General features: G+C 36.5%; 1 protein-coding gene across 13 annotated transcripts in view; it reads right to left on the bottom strand.

Annotated features, from left to right (window-relative positions):
- ZNF280D (zinc finger protein 280D) overlaps window positions 1-17484 on the bottom strand; it is a 53577-nt gene that overhangs the window by 23693 nt on the left and 12400 nt on the right. For 11 of the 13 annotated variants that reach the window (XR_013929655.1, XR_013929656.1, XR_013929657.1 and 8 more), the window contains 8 exons: window positions 13851-13968; window positions 8641-8808; window positions 5957-6066; window positions 4028-4257; window positions 1438-1595; window positions 902-1002; window positions 658-804; window positions 41-175 (listed from right to left, as the gene is read on the bottom strand). Coding sequence is in view for 10 of the 13 variants with exons in the window: in XM_080396593.1 (XP_080252719.1) it covers window positions 41-175; window positions 658-804; window positions 902-1002; window positions 1438-1595; window positions 4028-4257; window positions 5957-6066; window positions 8641-8808; window positions 13851-13968 (1167 nt within the window). In the remaining 3 variants the exon portion in view is untranslated. The remainder of the gene's footprint in view (window positions 1-40; window positions 176-657; window positions 805-901; window positions 1003-1437; window positions 1596-4027; window positions 4258-5956; window positions 6067-8640; window positions 8809-13850; window positions 13969-17484) is intronic. The other 2 variants (XM_080396596.1, XM_080396597.1) reach the window with 1 other exon arrangement.

Below are 17484 nucleotides of genomic sequence, written 5' to 3'. Positions count from 1 at the left end.
GTTCCTTTGTCCCCTCTAATTTTCCTGTATGAACACTTACCTTTGTTCCAGGAGGCAATCCTTCTAACTGTTTGGGTTTCCTAAATGTTCGGTGATGCTGAGTCTTGTGATCCATTTTTTCTTTGCATGTCAAAAATTGCAGTCTGCACTTAGTGCAACGGTATATTCCTTTTTTCTTTTAAAAATGGAAGACAATCTATAGTAAGTATGAATGTCATGACAAACAAAACTCCAGCCTTAGCTTGTCTCAAACAATGGTCATCCAGTTTCTAAAACATCAACTGAACAAACTCCTAATATTGCACAAAGCCAAGATACTATGTAGGAATTAAATAGAAAATGCAAGGCAGTATCATTACTAAGAGGAGGAGTAATCAGGTTACAAGATGACACAGTACTTGAAACCAAATAGTAGAAATATTCTTTCAAGGATATTCAGAGGTTTTTTTAAAAGTAAGCTTTTGTCACACAAAAACGTAACAGTCTAACAATTCCCTTAAAAGGCCTTTCAAAAGAAGCAGTCATAATTCTACCATATTTTATTAACTATTCTTATCCAGTTACAACCACACAAATCAGTTATGCTTTTTTTCTAGAGTGCTTCATTACATATATTCAGCATTTTTCTAGCATTAAGGATAGAAAATACCGACTTACCTGATGCCTCATATAATGATGCATATAGGGTGCTCCAATTTTAATTACTTTGAGGCAAAATGGGCACAGCAAATGTTTTGTATTTTCATGAACTGTTCTAAAATGTGTTTCTACATCTGAAAAAGCTGAGGATCTGTAGTTGCATACCTAGAACAAAAAGTTTGACTTTCTTGTTAAAAGTTTATTGACAGTAAAGATGGGGCACGGGGTGTAATCTAAATACAAGACAGTTACTCTGAGATACCTGGCAAACATACGGCATTTCACCTGGCTTATGATTGTCCTTCATATGTTGCAAAAGAACTTGCTCTGTTTCAAAGGATAATTCACAGATTTTACAAATTGCTAGAAAAGTGAAAAACAAGAAAAAAGTAAAAATTAATTTGGAGTCATAAGTAGATAAAATACAACACATATGTATATGTGAACCATATATATCTATGAAGGTCAAGCAATCTAACAATTATTCTACTCTTCAGAAGAAATTCCCTGTAGGATTTCAGAAAACCAGGAGCGCAAAGCCCTTAAACAATGCGAATCCTTGTAGTCAAGCTTTCACTTAAACAAAAAGCACAAAACAATGCTTTTAAAATATTTTTTCCACACACATTGCTCCAAAATAAATTGTATCAGTGCTCAGTTCTGATACTAAATCTCAAGATGACTGCTCTTAAAGTACAACAGCTTTATTCTGAAGTTAGAAACCAGCAAACTAAAAGTAAGAAAGTATCTAAAAATTTCAGGTCACAAAAAGATTCAATGTGATACAATCCAACTTACTAGATGACTCGTAAGGCGTGTGTGTACTTTCAATGTGGCATTGCAGCTGGAATGGTGTGGGAAACTGACGGTAACAGTGCTGGCAGGTGGTGTGGCTTTCCCAGCTTTCACTGCTCTGCTTCTCAAGCTCCAAGTGATGTTTCATGTGGTTCATAAACCTTGAAACGGCAGTGAATGTTAAAATGTAGGTTTTTGCACTTGTTCACTATACATGACATATCACATGCAAGACGTACCAGATACTTTAGAAACTTGACTCTAAGGACTCCTCAATTTAAAAAAAATAAAAATCTAAGGAATAAAAAAATGTAATGAAAAGTTAATTTAAAAGTTAAGCAGGCTGACCATGCCACAAATCATCTTTCAAAGCTTAAAAAGAAATGTTGACTATTATAAGGAACATGCAACATATCTGAAACATGTTCCAAGACTAAGCAATCAATTGCATTTTCCCTGTTTGTTTAGACTGAATTCTTGCCTTGAAATAAAGGGAAATTAGCAAAGGCAACAACAACAAAACATGTCAGCTGATCACACTTCACCACCACCAGAGTCTGAAAGCCACATTCTGAAACAAGTGTAACTTTAGCTCTGCTGCAAACTATTAAGTAGCAAGAACATATCTGCAATTAGGACACTATCGCTTTATCTGAAACCACCTCCATTCAAAACAGGAGCTTTCTTTGTATAAAGCATTTAGGACTGAAGGTGAATTATGAAGGACAGTTAACAAAGCATACCACTGCACAGCTGGCATATGAAAAACGTGGTGGTATGTTACTACTACAAGTTACCTTTTCCTCATTAATAGTCCCCCTACCTGTAGTAGGAACCTGCTCTGTCCGAGAAGTCTAGGCACCAATGACAACACTGGCAAGTCTCAGTTACTGGCAGAGCAGCACAAGGACAAGTTAGCTGCACAACCCACTACTGTTAAACATCAAAACCTGTTCTATTTTGAATGTCCTTCATTTCAGTACAGCCAGAGGAACTATTAAATATAGGTCAAACTCACAAAAGGAATGTAGTTCTCAAATGGGTGACCTTGGAATTGGAAAAAAAACAAATGAGCAAGGAGAAGTCTCTTGAACTCAAGCTTCTAGTATTACACAGTTGCTTAAAAAAATTAAAAAAAAAAAAAAGAAGAAAAAAGCTAATTGAAGATATCTTGGTCCCTAAGCAGAATAAAGGAATTGACACTAGTACTGCATATTACCTTAACAGAACATTATTTCAGTGATGTGTTCAACCATAGACATTCTAAAGGAAGCAGGGAGCACCCTGATGAATCATTTTGAGCTTTTCCAAACTAAGGTCCAGAAAAGCTCCACTAGAGTTAGAGAGGTGCTATGTATTTGTTTTGTCCACTATAAATGGTTAAAAGTGTAAAATATACCTTGGAATAAAAATTCTGAAGTTATAAAACTATGGAATACAGCTACAACATTACAGCAGAAATTAACATGGCTGAAAGTAGACGCTAGAGAAATTAAAAGAAAAAAAATTAAGTGCTCATTTTTACTGACTTGTAAATGCTCCACTTGCTGTGGAACATGTAGGCACCATAGCACCAATAGCTTACACTATAATGCTGAGTAGAAAATAGTGCTTGAAAAATGTCTTTTAAAACAGAGCCTGTATCTCAATAAAGTATTCCTTCTGTGGACTACTTTTCATGATACTGCAAGAAAGGCTTATTTGAAAAGTCTTATGCATACAAAACCAGAAGAAAAGCCTCTTGGCCCATATCAAATATTGTTCATTGGTCTTAAAAACACAAATTGCAAAGGATGAAATGTCATAATTAACAGGAACTATAAAATCATGAGAGTAGATTCTCTCGAAGTCTAACAACATACAATGTTTTCAAGCTGCTTAAGACAAATTACCAGTACTTTTACTTAGAATTTACACATACTGAATGATTAATAGCAAATTTAATGCTTGTAATTACATGAAACTTTTGTTTTGTTAAATTATATTTATCTAATGTCAGCATAAGCCTGTTCATTTTAACTTGCAGACTGTGCCCTTTGAAGGAATAGCCCATTTTTCAGTTTTACATTCTGCTACTTCAGCTTCCTTTGAAGAATGCATGTAAAAAAGTTTAATGACCTTAACTTCCCAAGGAACAATGACACAAACTCGTCTACCTATTAAAATAGCTTACTGAAGTTTTTTGCAGCATTTAGAAGTAAAATTATTCCATCAAAGTAACAGATGTTACATAAGTAAACCACCAACTATTAGTCATTGTGCATCCCTAAAGGGAATTAACACTCACATCTACTGATGTCACCATCAATCCAGATGGCAAATTGTAAAATACTTTGTGTTGCCCTTTCTAACCTCAGTCCTACAACTGTTCTCATTAAAACTACTGTTTGTTAGACACCATTAAAAGCTTTTTACACATTGGAGTACAAATTAAGTTATGGCCATACATGCACAGCAAAAATTAATTCCATTCCTGTTCAGTCACCCAGTATTATCAGTTTTCAGTAAGAAAAAAAATTTCTATTCCAAGGTAACAAATTTTTAGTGCATGAGACTAAGCGCTATGGGCTTTAAGCGATTAACAAATAAATACCTTATGTTATTTTTAAGAACTTTCAGACAACTGAAGCATTTAAACGTCGTATGAGTCTTCTGCTCCTGTTGTACCTGCTGGGTGTCACCTTCATGTTTCCCATAATAAAAGTCGTTAACCAACATAATCAATTTTCCTTTTTCAGATTCAGCAGTCTTGCTTGTTGTGCTTGAACATTCTGTTTTGGCCATTCCCAGGAAAAAGGTATTCAGCATATCGGGACAACAATACTGGATGAAAAGGGGGAGGAGAAGAGACAGAGACAAAGGGATCAGTCTCTCTTGCCAAACTGTAGTGATGACAACAGTTTTTTAAAAATGGAAGCCACTCACTAACTGGAGTTTGATGCAAAGCTCAATTTTTTGATATACTGACTTCAGTCATATTCAGATACGGATTTTGAAGTGTTATTGATCTTGTGGTAGTGTTTACGTAATAAACCACTCTGTATTATAAAAACTGAAAAGGGATTATTCTTGTAGGTTCACGTAAGATAAATCTAAGCTAGAAATCAGAATACCAGTGTTGCTGTACTCACTAGAAAAATCTCTACTCATTAAGATTTAATAACAAAAAAGAGAAAAGCAGCTTTTATGCAAGTATTTTGCTGACAAGCTAAGTTTACCAAGAACTTAATGGGAAATTTTAGCTTTTATTTCTTTGGGGAGGACATACATTGAAACCTGCTAAAGTTCTTTCCAGAATAACTGAAAAATTCAGAAATTCTAAGTCACACAACACACATTGTTTAAGCTTCTTTATGTCAAGATGTACATAATGCTTAACCGAACAGCTATACTATGAAACTTAAAAAGTATGAAGTACTTCATACAGAAGATACTACGAAGTTTCCAACAGTGAACAAAATTAGAATGTTTCAGAAGACAGATCTTTCTCCCACTGCATAATGGTTCTTATCATGCAGGACTACTTTCTATAAGCCCACTATTACAGGGTTCATTTCCTACTCTGGAAGTGTAACTCAGTATATTTATCCCACATAGTTAAACTAAAAAAATAATTAAATAATACTATGTAAAGCCATTTCTTCAATAGTTCCTTCATTCAGTTGATATACTCAGTGCAAAAGCTATTCTCTACAAATAATGATTACAGAAAAATAAACCCCTTTTTTCTTCCTCACTGTTACGTATGTTTCTTCATTGTGTTTTGAAGCTGAAGAGGACAGTAGCTACCATTTAGGAAACATTAAGCCCAGTAAATCAGAATGATCTGTGTTAACAGTAACTCAGAGCCCAACAGATTTCTGTTACACTGTAATTCTCCTTTTTGCATAGGATATTCACAGCCATTTCTCTGCCCCCTGAAACAGAACACATACGCCTCATATTTGCATGAATCTCCAAATAATAATATATATTTTCTAGGAAACAATGTTTCCAGAAACAATAACAAGTAATTTCATAAGCAGACTAAGTGATGCTAAGTTTCTGAAAGCTTCTTACATTTTTTTTAGTATGAATTACAAATTAAATTTTTCCCCTCAGCTTAACAACATTTTTTTAGCTACAAGTGATATGTCAAGATTAAAAGGTAAGTTTCCACTGTCATCTTTGTCTCAGTAGCAATCTAACACAGATGTGCGTCAACTGGCTGCCTATAATCACAGGCACTTACCTTCCTCAATTTCACCTGAATCTGGCCAACAGTCACAGCTATGTGAGAGAAATCATACAGAGACAGCAAATATGCCTCCATTCATTGGAAACATAAGGCAAAACATGGCATGATTTAGAGCTCCCCTACTCCATCCTACCTCTCCTTGACTGCAAGACACCGAGCATTTGGGCTCTGATTGATCATAGCCAGAAGCCAGACTATCTTCATATCAAAATATGGCACACTTTCATAACCAACAGAAGCCCACATAAGTTTTTTATAATGCTGACTAGCCCCCAAATACATTACCTTCATATGATTTTTTAGAGGATCCATAAGATTGAAATGAATATTGCACTTTGGACAAGCTCGTGGAAAAGGTCCTCCATTTTTAATGGTGCTTGATGAAGCATTTGTACCTGTAAAATTTAAAATGTAACACGTTAAGATTCAGAATTCACAAGCAGACTACTTGATTTATTATTATTTATTATTCTAGCAAAATACCTTATTTCAAATGACAACTATTACACTTAATACAGCTGTAGTAACCATAAGCAAGGTTTTACAAGCATCTTTTAACCACCCTTCCTTTTCTCCAAACTGACTTAGAGTTTGTTCTCTCTGATGTAGACCTATAAACAGCTTTTACAAAATCTTAGCAACAAATAAGAAAAAAACGGGAGTGGGTGAAAGTAGCATGGTAGAGACAAAGTGTTAATTCTGTGCACCACCACTCCCCCATCCCCAGGATAGGATGAATTTTTGATGCCTTTAAGAACTTTAATTCTCAAGTGAACACGTAAAACTTGTTTAATGCCATGACCTGATTGTCATCACAATACGGTTCAGATAACTGGTTTTGGAAAGGAATTTCACCATCTGGTTCTCAATGATGAGAATATTTCTCTCTTGACAGTTGTTGGAACCTAGGCCTATTCAGATGCATCATTCCTGTGGAGCAAAGGTGTCTTTGGAGAACCTGGAGAAGAAATCCTCTAAATAATTACTCCCAGCAATGAAAGGAAATAGTATTTTTTATCAATATGAAATGATTAATACCTTTTAAGCAAAAATGAAACAAAAAAAGCTTTGCATTAGCTTAAACTTTAATGAATAAACCCAGGCTTCCAGTTTTCTCCAAAGTGCCAGAAACCATCAAAGTGAGAGCTACTTCTGCAGATGAAGTTCTCTTGCATTCTCAAGTCATTCACAGATCTGGAGGACTCCATGCCAAGTAAGTAGTTTAGAACAAGAGATTAAACACAGGAAAAGTTTTAAGTAACATCTCAACTGCAGAGTCAACTGTACCCTGCCAGGGCTATGGAAAAATGTAATAAACACACAGATACATCCACCTTACAAAAAGGGAATGAGTAAGTGTACGAGTTAAGAGATGACCATACAATAGCATTATGCATTTCTACACAAAAAAAATATCTTGCATAGTCCCTGAGGTAGACATGGATCAAAAAGCATTTTTCCTTGAAGATAACAGTACTGTTAAGAATCACAATTAAGCAGAAAGTCCTTCACATGAGTGGATGGCCAAGCAAGAGATGTACCACAAAACAGTGCTGCAAGTCTTCACTATTACAGTTTGTAAAACATTTTGACACATCACAGCTAAGTGCAAGTTGAGCTGGAAGCAAATGGGTTCTGCAACAAAATCTCGTGTTCTGTGGTGCTTCAGTGCTGGATTCTGTGACAGATTAGAAATTGCTATGCTAGCACTGGACAGCTTAGAGACAAACTCATAAAAGTAAAGTTCTCAGTGAATATGATCTACTGCTTTGTTACTGCATTTAGTAAGATCCTCCAGCTATCTTTTGTATATTACAGGCTGCAGCACAGTATCTGTTTTACCCAACACAGGGTGGAAGAGAATTTTTTGCTTCAATATTCCATCTTATGGCCACTTCCTTCTGGTTGCTGGGGAAGAGTCTGAGAGCAAACCAGCTGCAAATAAGACATGCAGAAAACCCAAACATGAAATTATTCCAAACCACAGAATCAAACTGTATGTAGCTCCTCATTTTAACATTATAGGCGGGAGTATGTGGTTTCAAGTATCTCAAAGTCAAAATTAAATCCTTGTCTATTACAATCAGCTGGAAAGCACTTTTTGGCTCAGAAGGAAAATGCACCTAATTATTAATAAGCCGAAACAGCTAGACTACCTCTCTTCTTATAGGGAGGAAAAGGTCTTTCAAAAAACACCCTCTCTTTGAAACTTAAAATCCCCCTCCTCCCTTCCTACTACTGTTCTAAACTGTGTCAAAAACACTGCTGCGAAATAAAGGGGGTAACTGCAAAACATATATTGCAATAGTTAGTCCAAGTACAGAATCACAGAATAATTTATGTTGGACCTGTGGACGTGTTTTTGTCCTGCCTTCCCTCAAAGCAAGTCCAACCTTACCAGCATGCTCAGACACAACCAATCAACTTCTGAATTGGTTGTGTCTCCAAGGATGGGGATTCCACAATCTGAGCCCTTGCTGCCTTGCCTGACGCTCCTACAATGATTTTTTCCTTTCTTTTATCCAATCAGAATTAGTTTATAAATTCAGCAGTCACAGAATTCTTTCAATCTTGATTTTCTCAGTTGCTTTTTAAAGTTTCAACTTTATTCAGTTCTTTGACATAGAAAAATCTGGACTAAGAGTATGAAGTCAGGAGCATTTATTTTGGTCATCTGTCTTCACAGCCACTGAACAACTTAACTAGTCATTGCTTTACAGAATTCAAACATACCTACTAAACAATAAAGGTCTAGAGTTTGCACAGGTAAAAACCTAGGGTATATTAATTTGTAAAGCTATGTAAATCCTTGCATAGAAAGGTTTTTCTTATTTTAAGGCAGAACAGTTATTATTTACATTGCCTTAATAGCATTAATAATATCTATCAACTTAAACATTAAAAGAATGCTAGCTCTTTCCATGAAAGAAATGCATGGATTGAGAGCTAGACCATTTCATCTACCCTACCTTTTGAAGATAAATTTTGTGATGGTGTTACTGTTGGAGAGTTAACTGTAGGTGAAACAGCTGAATTGCTTCCAGCACCAACCTCATTAGGCTTGGCCTTTTTTGGAGTTACACTGTTGCCTTCAGAAGTAGCAGGACGCTTAGATACAAAACCACTCTCATTCAGACCTACAGTGGTTTAAATTAAAGAACCTCAGTATTTTCCCATAGTATATTATGAACACATTAGTGATAACTATACTTTAAAGGATGGACAAGTCTCATAAAGCACTTAAGATTTCCCTAAAATAATAAGCTATACAGACATTAAGAAAACAATACCCAACTCAGACTGAATATCCTAAGGGCAGTGGAGAAGGAAACAGCAAATGCTAAGAGATACAGAACCATCCCTGGAAGCCAGTCAATCATACTATTATCACCTTAATTTATTTGGCCTACTTTTTAGATCTTGACCCCCACTAATCTGACACAAGGTGAGTTCAGAATAATAAAATTAAGCTAAGCAGCTGGTTTCTGCAGTGCCCACTATTTGGAACAACTTCTGCCCTTCTGATGAAAAACATCTCTCCTTTTTTCGGGCACAATGTTAATGCTGGTTTAGTTCTTTATTTAAGTCTGTAAATCATTTGAGACTCCAGTGCGTATGGAAAATAAGAAGTGTAACTTCTAATGACCTAATCACAGCACACCTATTTGCTCTCTTCTGAAAGAAGAGTTGATTCAGTTGTTTTAAGTATTTCTCTAAAAAAAGAAAATCACAAAAAAATAACTCAAATTCAAAGGATCAGTGCCTGATTAACATGTCCAGCAATACTGGGCTCCATCTTGTCCTGAAACCCATGTTTCTGTCACTCTAAGGTTACCCTTGATGATGTAATCTCAATACAGAGATCAGTTCTCAAGTAGACCTGAAAAAGCACAAGTACATACCAAGACGACTGAAGTGCCAGCACAGGCCTTACAAATCTCTCACAATCACAGACTGCAAACAGCCTTAAGACTATCATGAACCAAGGCAAGGACCACATTTTGGTCCAGACACAATGACCTAAACTAAGGACATTCTTGTATATTCCCCTCCCAATGGTCTAGCTACTCCAGTGATTTCTTTGGGAAACTGAATAACTATCTTTAGAAGTCTTCTCAACAAGCAGAGGTAACTTGTGCCACCAAGTTAATCAAACCACTTCTTCGGAGAAACAAAACAACCCTCTCCCAGTGGTGACTACCTACACCTGGCAAACACTGGATGATCTCCCCATTCAATCCACAGACGCAAAGACTCCCCACAGGGAATGCTGATGTTTAAGCATGCTAAAGATTTTACCACACTATGTCTCATATACAGGAAAACATAATTAACTTGTTATGTATGTATTTAATCACCCTTACATTCTCCTTTGCTGTACACCCTTCCTTCTTTCTAACATAAATGAACATATTAAGCTCAAATGTCTCACCCTATGCATTGTTTGCCTAAGGTAATCAGCACATTCACAAAATAAACAGGTTATTCATTAGATACTACTACTACCTGAAGTTTTTGAATTTACTTATACTTGCACTGTTAGGTGTAGAGCTGGTTACATTGACATGTGCCCTGATCAACAAAGACCTCCACAGAGCTGTTATGACTTTAGCACTCCCCTGTAACACTGAGTTTATTCGAGCATCAGGCCATCATCCGTTTACAGCAGGAACTGCTGCTAAGTATTTAATTATGTGTAATTGTGTAATGAGGACCAGGGAAAAGACAGGAGGTCTGACTGATTTTACAAGAAGCTTCAGTGAATTATTTTATTTTACTGTAGAAAACCCAATTTGGAAACAAGAACTATTTGTACATGTTAATAAAACTGGAAATAGTTTCAATTAAAAACCTGACACATCTGTGGCAAAATATTTGAAGAACACTTTGTATTTATAAAGGTGAACATTCTTAACTCAGTTAATACAACTCTGATCTAACAAATTCCCTTTTTCAGAAGAATTGCAATAATACTAGGAGAATATACATAGGTTCACATTTGAATTCTGTTGTTTGTTCATTTAAAAGAAATAATTAAGCCTATTCTGAAAAATAATCAAACCAATTCCAAGTACTATTTAATACCTAGCTAGTATAAATGAGATTGATTCCTCTTCTCATCAAAGCACCTCTCTCAGCTGGTTTGTGGACACAGGAATTCCTTGGATCACCCATGTTCCAGACTAGTTTGTCCAGTCCTCTACCCAGCAGACCACACAGCTGAAACTGTCAGGGACTTTAGGTACTCAAGGCAGCAGCGAAAAGCAGCAGCCAAACAATTCTTGTTTGGCTTTCAGGCTCGTTGGAAATCCATTACCTTCACTTCACATTGTTAATGAATACTTTCCTAAATATTTTGTATCTATTTTGAAACAGCTGGCTAAACTCATACACACAGTATTATTGTGTACAATATCTAAAATGATTGCAAGAAGGAGCAAAATATACTGGATGCAGTATCACCTTGCCAACAGGTTTCTAAACACACATCACTACTACTGTAAAATCCTTAACACTGTTCGGTACATCTGGGCTAGCTGGGCCTGATTTTATGAATGATGGCAAAAGACATTATAAATAGTAACCTAGGATAAAAGCATTAAATGTACTGTGGTAACAGTCATATCAGATTAACAGAACACTGACATGGAAGCCAAACTGTTTCAGGCCTCTAGTGCCTTGTCTCTCACCACCATCTCCCACTAATCTAGTGCTATGAATGCATGTATACAGCCCAGTTGACTCCTAAATACCACAGAACAGTTCTACCGGTTACAGCATTTTCTGGTTCCCCCAAAACCAGTAAAGTTTGTGGGAGAATGATCTCAAAATATTCTCAGAAAGCAAGCTGCAGTTTTCCATACATCCCCAGTGCTCATCCAACCTGCAGGCAAGTTACCAATGCTGTTTAATACCACATTCTATTCAGCATCCTAACAAAATGTCTGGTTACTGCCCTGCTTAGACTTCAGAAAAAAGTATTGATGCTACATTGAGCTAAGAAATCTTTAATGATCCATGTACAGAAGTGAAATTGTCCTACAGAGTATCACAGGCCAGTTCCCAAAATGACTCTACTTTTAAATGCCGTATTCCATAACGTCTTGTGCCCATAGTGCTATACAGGAATTAGAGGAAGCATAGCACCAACACAGGCAAGTAGGCATCAGCACATACAAATAACAATAACATAAGAACATTATGTGACCTCACCATGCAAGTCAAACCACAAAACATGCAGACACTTCCTCATTGTGAAGTGAAATGCATTTTAAATTTGCTTACTGTGTCATAAAAATATTCTTGTTTCAACCCTCAATTATAAACCTTGTAATTTTTAAATCCTATCACCATTTTACAGAAATAAACACAGACTAAGCACGGTATATTTAATATGCTTTTGGGCTGGTTTTGCCTGGGATACAGTTAATTTTCTTCATAGTAGCTGGTATGGGGTTATGTTTTGGATTTGTGCTAGAAACAGTGTTGCTAACAGGGCTGGTTTAGTTCCTGCTGAGCAGCGCTTACAGAGAGCCAAGGCCTTTCTGCCTCTCACACCTTCCACAGTGAGTAGGCTGAGGGTGCACAAGAAGTTGGGACGGGACACAGTCAATATAACTGACCCCAACTGATCCAAGAGATATTCCATACCATGGATCATGCTCAGCACATAAAGCTGAGTGAAGAAGGAAGGGAGCGGACCTTCAAAGTGATGGCATTTGTCTTCTGAAGCAACTGTCGGGCATGATGGAGCCCTGCTTAGCTGGAGATGGCTGACCACCTGCCTGCCACTGGGAAGTGATGAATGAATTCCTTGGTTTGCTTTGTCTGTGCACGTGGCTTTTGCTTTACCTGGTAAACTGTCTTTATCTCAAACCATGAGTTTTCTCACTTTCACCTCTTCTGATCTCTCCCTCATTCCACTGGGGACAGAGTGAGGGAGCAGCTGTGTGGTGCTTAGCTGTCAGCTGGGGTTAAAACACAACAGCTTTGAATGACAACCCTTGATGCTTTTAAGTATTTTCTATTTTTCTCATTAAGAGGCTAATGCAACCAATTTTTAAATATGCAAGCAGGTCTCCTAAATAATAATAAAAAAACCCCAACAAACAAACAATGGACAGTTAAAGTTTTACCTGTTCTTTAGAGAACAAGGGCTGGAATACAGAACTGTTTGCAAGAAGTAAAACCTTTGTTCACTTTACAAAAAGCTATTTAACCCAGTAAGACAATAATAAGATCACAGAATAGTTAGACACATGCAGGGAAATACCCTTCACTGATAAGCAGCTAGAGCGAATGCCTAAACTAGTGATGAAAAATCATCACATCAAGCAGAATAAACTAGCAATCACTCTGTTCTACGTAATTTGTTAGTATGACCACTTAGGCCATTCATTGTACATAACCTGTTACCTCATGCAAGAATCAGAAGTGACTGTCATCTGTAACTTACAGATTGACTTACAAGATTCTGGTCTGTTATTAACTAAGTACAATCCTTCACAGAAGACAAGTCCCAAGTTAAAGCCTGCTACATGATTCAAATACACTTCATCTGCTGTGACACAAAAAAAGGTGCTTTTTTGTTTATTTTTAAGTAGGTTAAACAGCTTCTGCTGAAACACAATTTAGCTAGTTGAAAAAAATATTTTATTTGTCAACCTATGTACTCTGTCCCTTCCTCTGCTTTTCAGACAGGATCCTTTTGCTCCCATCTACTCTGACTCCTACGTACAGCAGCGAGGAAACCAAGATCATCATCACAGAGAATCCACTCAGCAAACTCAGAAAGTTCTTCTGGTACTGTTCACAGCACCCTCTTCCTAAAAGTCATTCCTATTCATGCTAGTCAGAGTCCTGGGTATACTGAAAATGAGCCTTTATGAGTCAAAAAAATTACAGTGGATCTGGCAGTACTTTTTTCAGTCTACATGATAATTTTAAGACATCAGTTGATATTACAGTCAGTCTAATGTGCTGAAAAGCAAAGTCTGACAACACAAGTCTCCAAAGTCTACTTCATTAAACATTATACGGTGTTATGTACAGGGGGAAGAAAAAAGTAGCTATACTATGTTTTAGAAATCCTATTTAATTTATAACCCAAAGATCTGCACTACAGTTAAATGACATTAGGCTGTTTCTTTCTCTTAGCAACTACTACAGTTATACCCACCTGTTACATTCACTGCTGGCCCAGTCTGGTACTGTGGAACTCCCGAGTTCTGTCTCACACCAAACAGTATACCAGATGTATTATCTGGTGCAGCTGGTGGAGAATCCATAATATAATCCTAATAAGATATTTTCAAGAGGGAAAAGAAATTTGAGGTTTAACATTTTTTTACTTGCAGGCTTCAAAGGGTTTACTTTAAAAACATATGATTGCTTAAAAGTACTACTAAGTACTCAGCTGTAAATCAAGTTAATTACAATCTCCCCAAAATAGTTTATTTTGACATTCTAATAAGTTTGCAGCTCTCATCAGTGGTTGTTAATTTATTCACAGATGTGTATCAGAATAGCAAAAACAACCATAAGACCTAGGAAAGTCAATTTTATGAAATATTACTGAACTTGTCTGAACTGCTAATTGTAACTGCTTCTGTTCAAAAGTCTGATGATGTTTCAAATTAGACTTGAATTGTTTTTCAAAAAACTAATACTTCCTTCAACCCAAACTCAGGCATTTGCCTATTACTCTTGCGTAACAGCTAGCTGCATTTTAAAAGATCAGAAAACAGAACTCAAAAGTAGCACATACTTGCAGCAAGCAGAAGCTTCTCAAAGCAAGATGATAAAACACAAAAATCCATCGAAGTCTACTAAATGGTCAAGCTTTAACGGAAGTAGAGTGTATCTATAGCATGTTGACTGGGAATGGCACTCATTCATAACACCATTAATGCTTTTTTTTCTTTTATGTAGAGTGATTTCATAAGGACTTCTGGAAATAATGTAATCAAACCCTCTTTTCAAAGAACAGTTAACCTAGAAGTTGGTTCTTGTTACTCAGTGCCCTGTTAAATCAAATTTTGAGCATCTCCGAGTACAGGTATCACCTTATCCTTCAGTTTAAAAGGTTTGCCCTTTAGTACTACACATAACCTAAAAACAATGAAGTAGTCCACATTTCTTGGCTGCAACACTGAGAACTGTTAAAACTAAACACCTTCACTCATCACTCAATAGGTAACGTTTAGAGAGAAAAGAAACATGAAATTTCTCTTTACAGATATTCAAGATTGGGGGTTGAGGTAGAAGAAACACACTTTCCAAGATTCATCAGTACTGCTCACATCTTAATAGGCCATTCATTCTAACAATCAATCTGTAAAATGAAATATTTTCAACAATAATAAGTTAAGAAAAACCTTATAACGAAGTTAGGTTTAATTTCAGCATTAAGGTATGACTGGCAAAATATTGGCACTTGATCTTTTTACTCTGAAATAATTCAGCTGGTTACACTTCATCAAGCTGTACTGCGAAACAAAAAACTTGATGAAGATCAATCTAACAAAATGCTTCCTATGCACAATTGTGCTACTTAATTGAAAATCTCTCTGGGGAAGTTACCACATTTTTAACTACCACTGCATCAACTAAACTTGATGGAAAGAAGTCTAAAGAAGCACACAAGTAGGCATACAGGTATGATAATCTATTTTAGGACTCCTAAGTACCAAACAAAAAGACGACGCTTCTCCCCATCCTGCCTTTTTGTTGTCCACTCCTTAAATGAAGACCCCGCAGGACCTTCACGATAACGAAGAGCCATTCTTTCTCCTGATGAGCAACCTAACCCAACCTAACCAAATTAAACATGAATGTTCAAGAGCAGTTGTGCAAACAGTTATGAAATTTCTCTGCTCTGTGTGTTCTAACAGCTACATGAGCTGCAGTCACAGAGCAGGTGTTACTGCAGCCATAATGGTTTCAGACTAGCCAGTAAAATTGCAAGTAAAGCAGCTTAGCCTGCAAACCTCACTTCAAGCACAACTAACACTCAGGTGGCTAGCCTGTGGTAGGCTCTTTGTGTGGAGAACTATGCACATTTATATTTGAAATATGTCCAATACCATAGCTACATATAAAATCTGCAGTTTGTTTTTACATGCTGCTAACATTTTAACTTTCTCCAAAATAATAGCCTGGGTATTTTGATGGCTTGTGTATATCTCCCTAGTATATACTAAACATATCTGGAAGGCAGAAAAGTAAACAAGACAACATGGAACTTTCAAAGTCTCATAATTTGCAAAATGTCCTTTTCTGTTCACAATTATTCTTTTCATGCAATTCGGCTCTCTCACTTTACATACAAAACCCTCCAGTATCTTCCTATGCTTCAGAAAACAAAAATGTTTTAAAGAAGAAAACAAAACAGTTTAACCACATCAATTAAAAAAATCAAACTAACATGTACAGGTGTCCTCACATGCAAAACCCAACACCTTTATAAAGTAAGTTCCTAGGGCTCAAGTAAAGAACAATAACCCACCACCACTCTTAAGTTTTCCAAGAGACTACTGAAAATACTGTGTTTATACTCTGAATCCGAAATATTCTAACTGTGGAAACCAACATAATAATTGGTAACGAAATCCACACAGAGCAATTACAATGCATGTTATCTGACCTTTGCTCTTCCAAAATTAACTATGAGAAACTGGAACCTGAATCAAGCTCAGACTGAAGAAAGTCCCTATTTAGTAGAGGAAAGATATGGACAGAATTGGCTGAGGCTTACTGGAGAGGACTCTGAGCATTGAGTTACAGAAAATCTTTACCACTAACAACAAATTTTTCTTAAAGGATAGCTCTATGCTATCATATACAATAGCAGTAGCTCTGACTGCATTAGAATTGCTGTAACAGTATGACTGAAGCCAAATTCAACTCAATTTCTGGAACTGCATTAACATAGCATAGTAACAAGAATACAAAACCTAGACTTTTACAGGAAGTCAGTGGACCAAGCCTGTGATTGAAAAGGGGTATTTCAATGATAGATCTGGAATACCAAACACCGACAAAAGGTAAATTACAGACCTAGATGTTACGAAAATGAGGAAATACATGTTTCAACCAGTTAGTGATCAAAAGCAATCAGTTCCCACAGAAAAAACTGTCATTAAAAAATACTGCACCATATTAAGAATGCAAAAGCACTCTGAAGGATGTTCATTAAAAGTCCTGCCACAGTGTCTACTCATATCTCACAGTAACCTTTCACAACACAGTTTTTTTTAATTTTGGATATAAGTTTCAACATCTGGAAGATCCAGACATCAAACATTCCCCAGAAAAATTTACTTGAAGCTCTTGCCACTTAGGAAGAATCAAGTTGGGAAGAAACAGGAAATGTGAACGAAAATGTCACAGAAAGCCCAAGGCAGAAAATATGAGCCGTGGTCCCAAGTGAAATATGAAATACAGACTAGATGCAATGTGAGGGGGAATCCAGGAAGCCTAAGGAGCTCTTGAATGAAGACACTTCAAACCAAGGACATGAACCACAAAATACAGGTAGCAGACATATGATGCTAAGAACAGAAAATGACATAATGTGGTAGGAGTGATTAAAAATCACAGAACTTTGCCCAAGAAGCTGAACTATAGTACCTCCTGAAATAAAACACAGGACATTAAACAAGCCTCTTTTCCCATAAAAAAGTATGACATAATCAAATGGCAAGAACAACACAAAAACAAGAAAACAAATTATTCTAGATAAGGCTGAAATTGGCAATACAATTCTGAATCAAGAAAAGCTGAAGAGATGGAAGATTCACTTTCAGCATATT

Source organism: Falco punctatus (assembly GCF_963210335.1).
Source record: "Falco punctatus genome assembly, chromosome: 7".
NCBI lineage: Eukaryota > Metazoa > Chordata > Aves > Falconiformes > Falconidae > Falco > Falco punctatus.
Note: the sequence above shows the minus strand (reverse complement) of the source record. Positions and strands in the feature narration are given on the sequence as shown.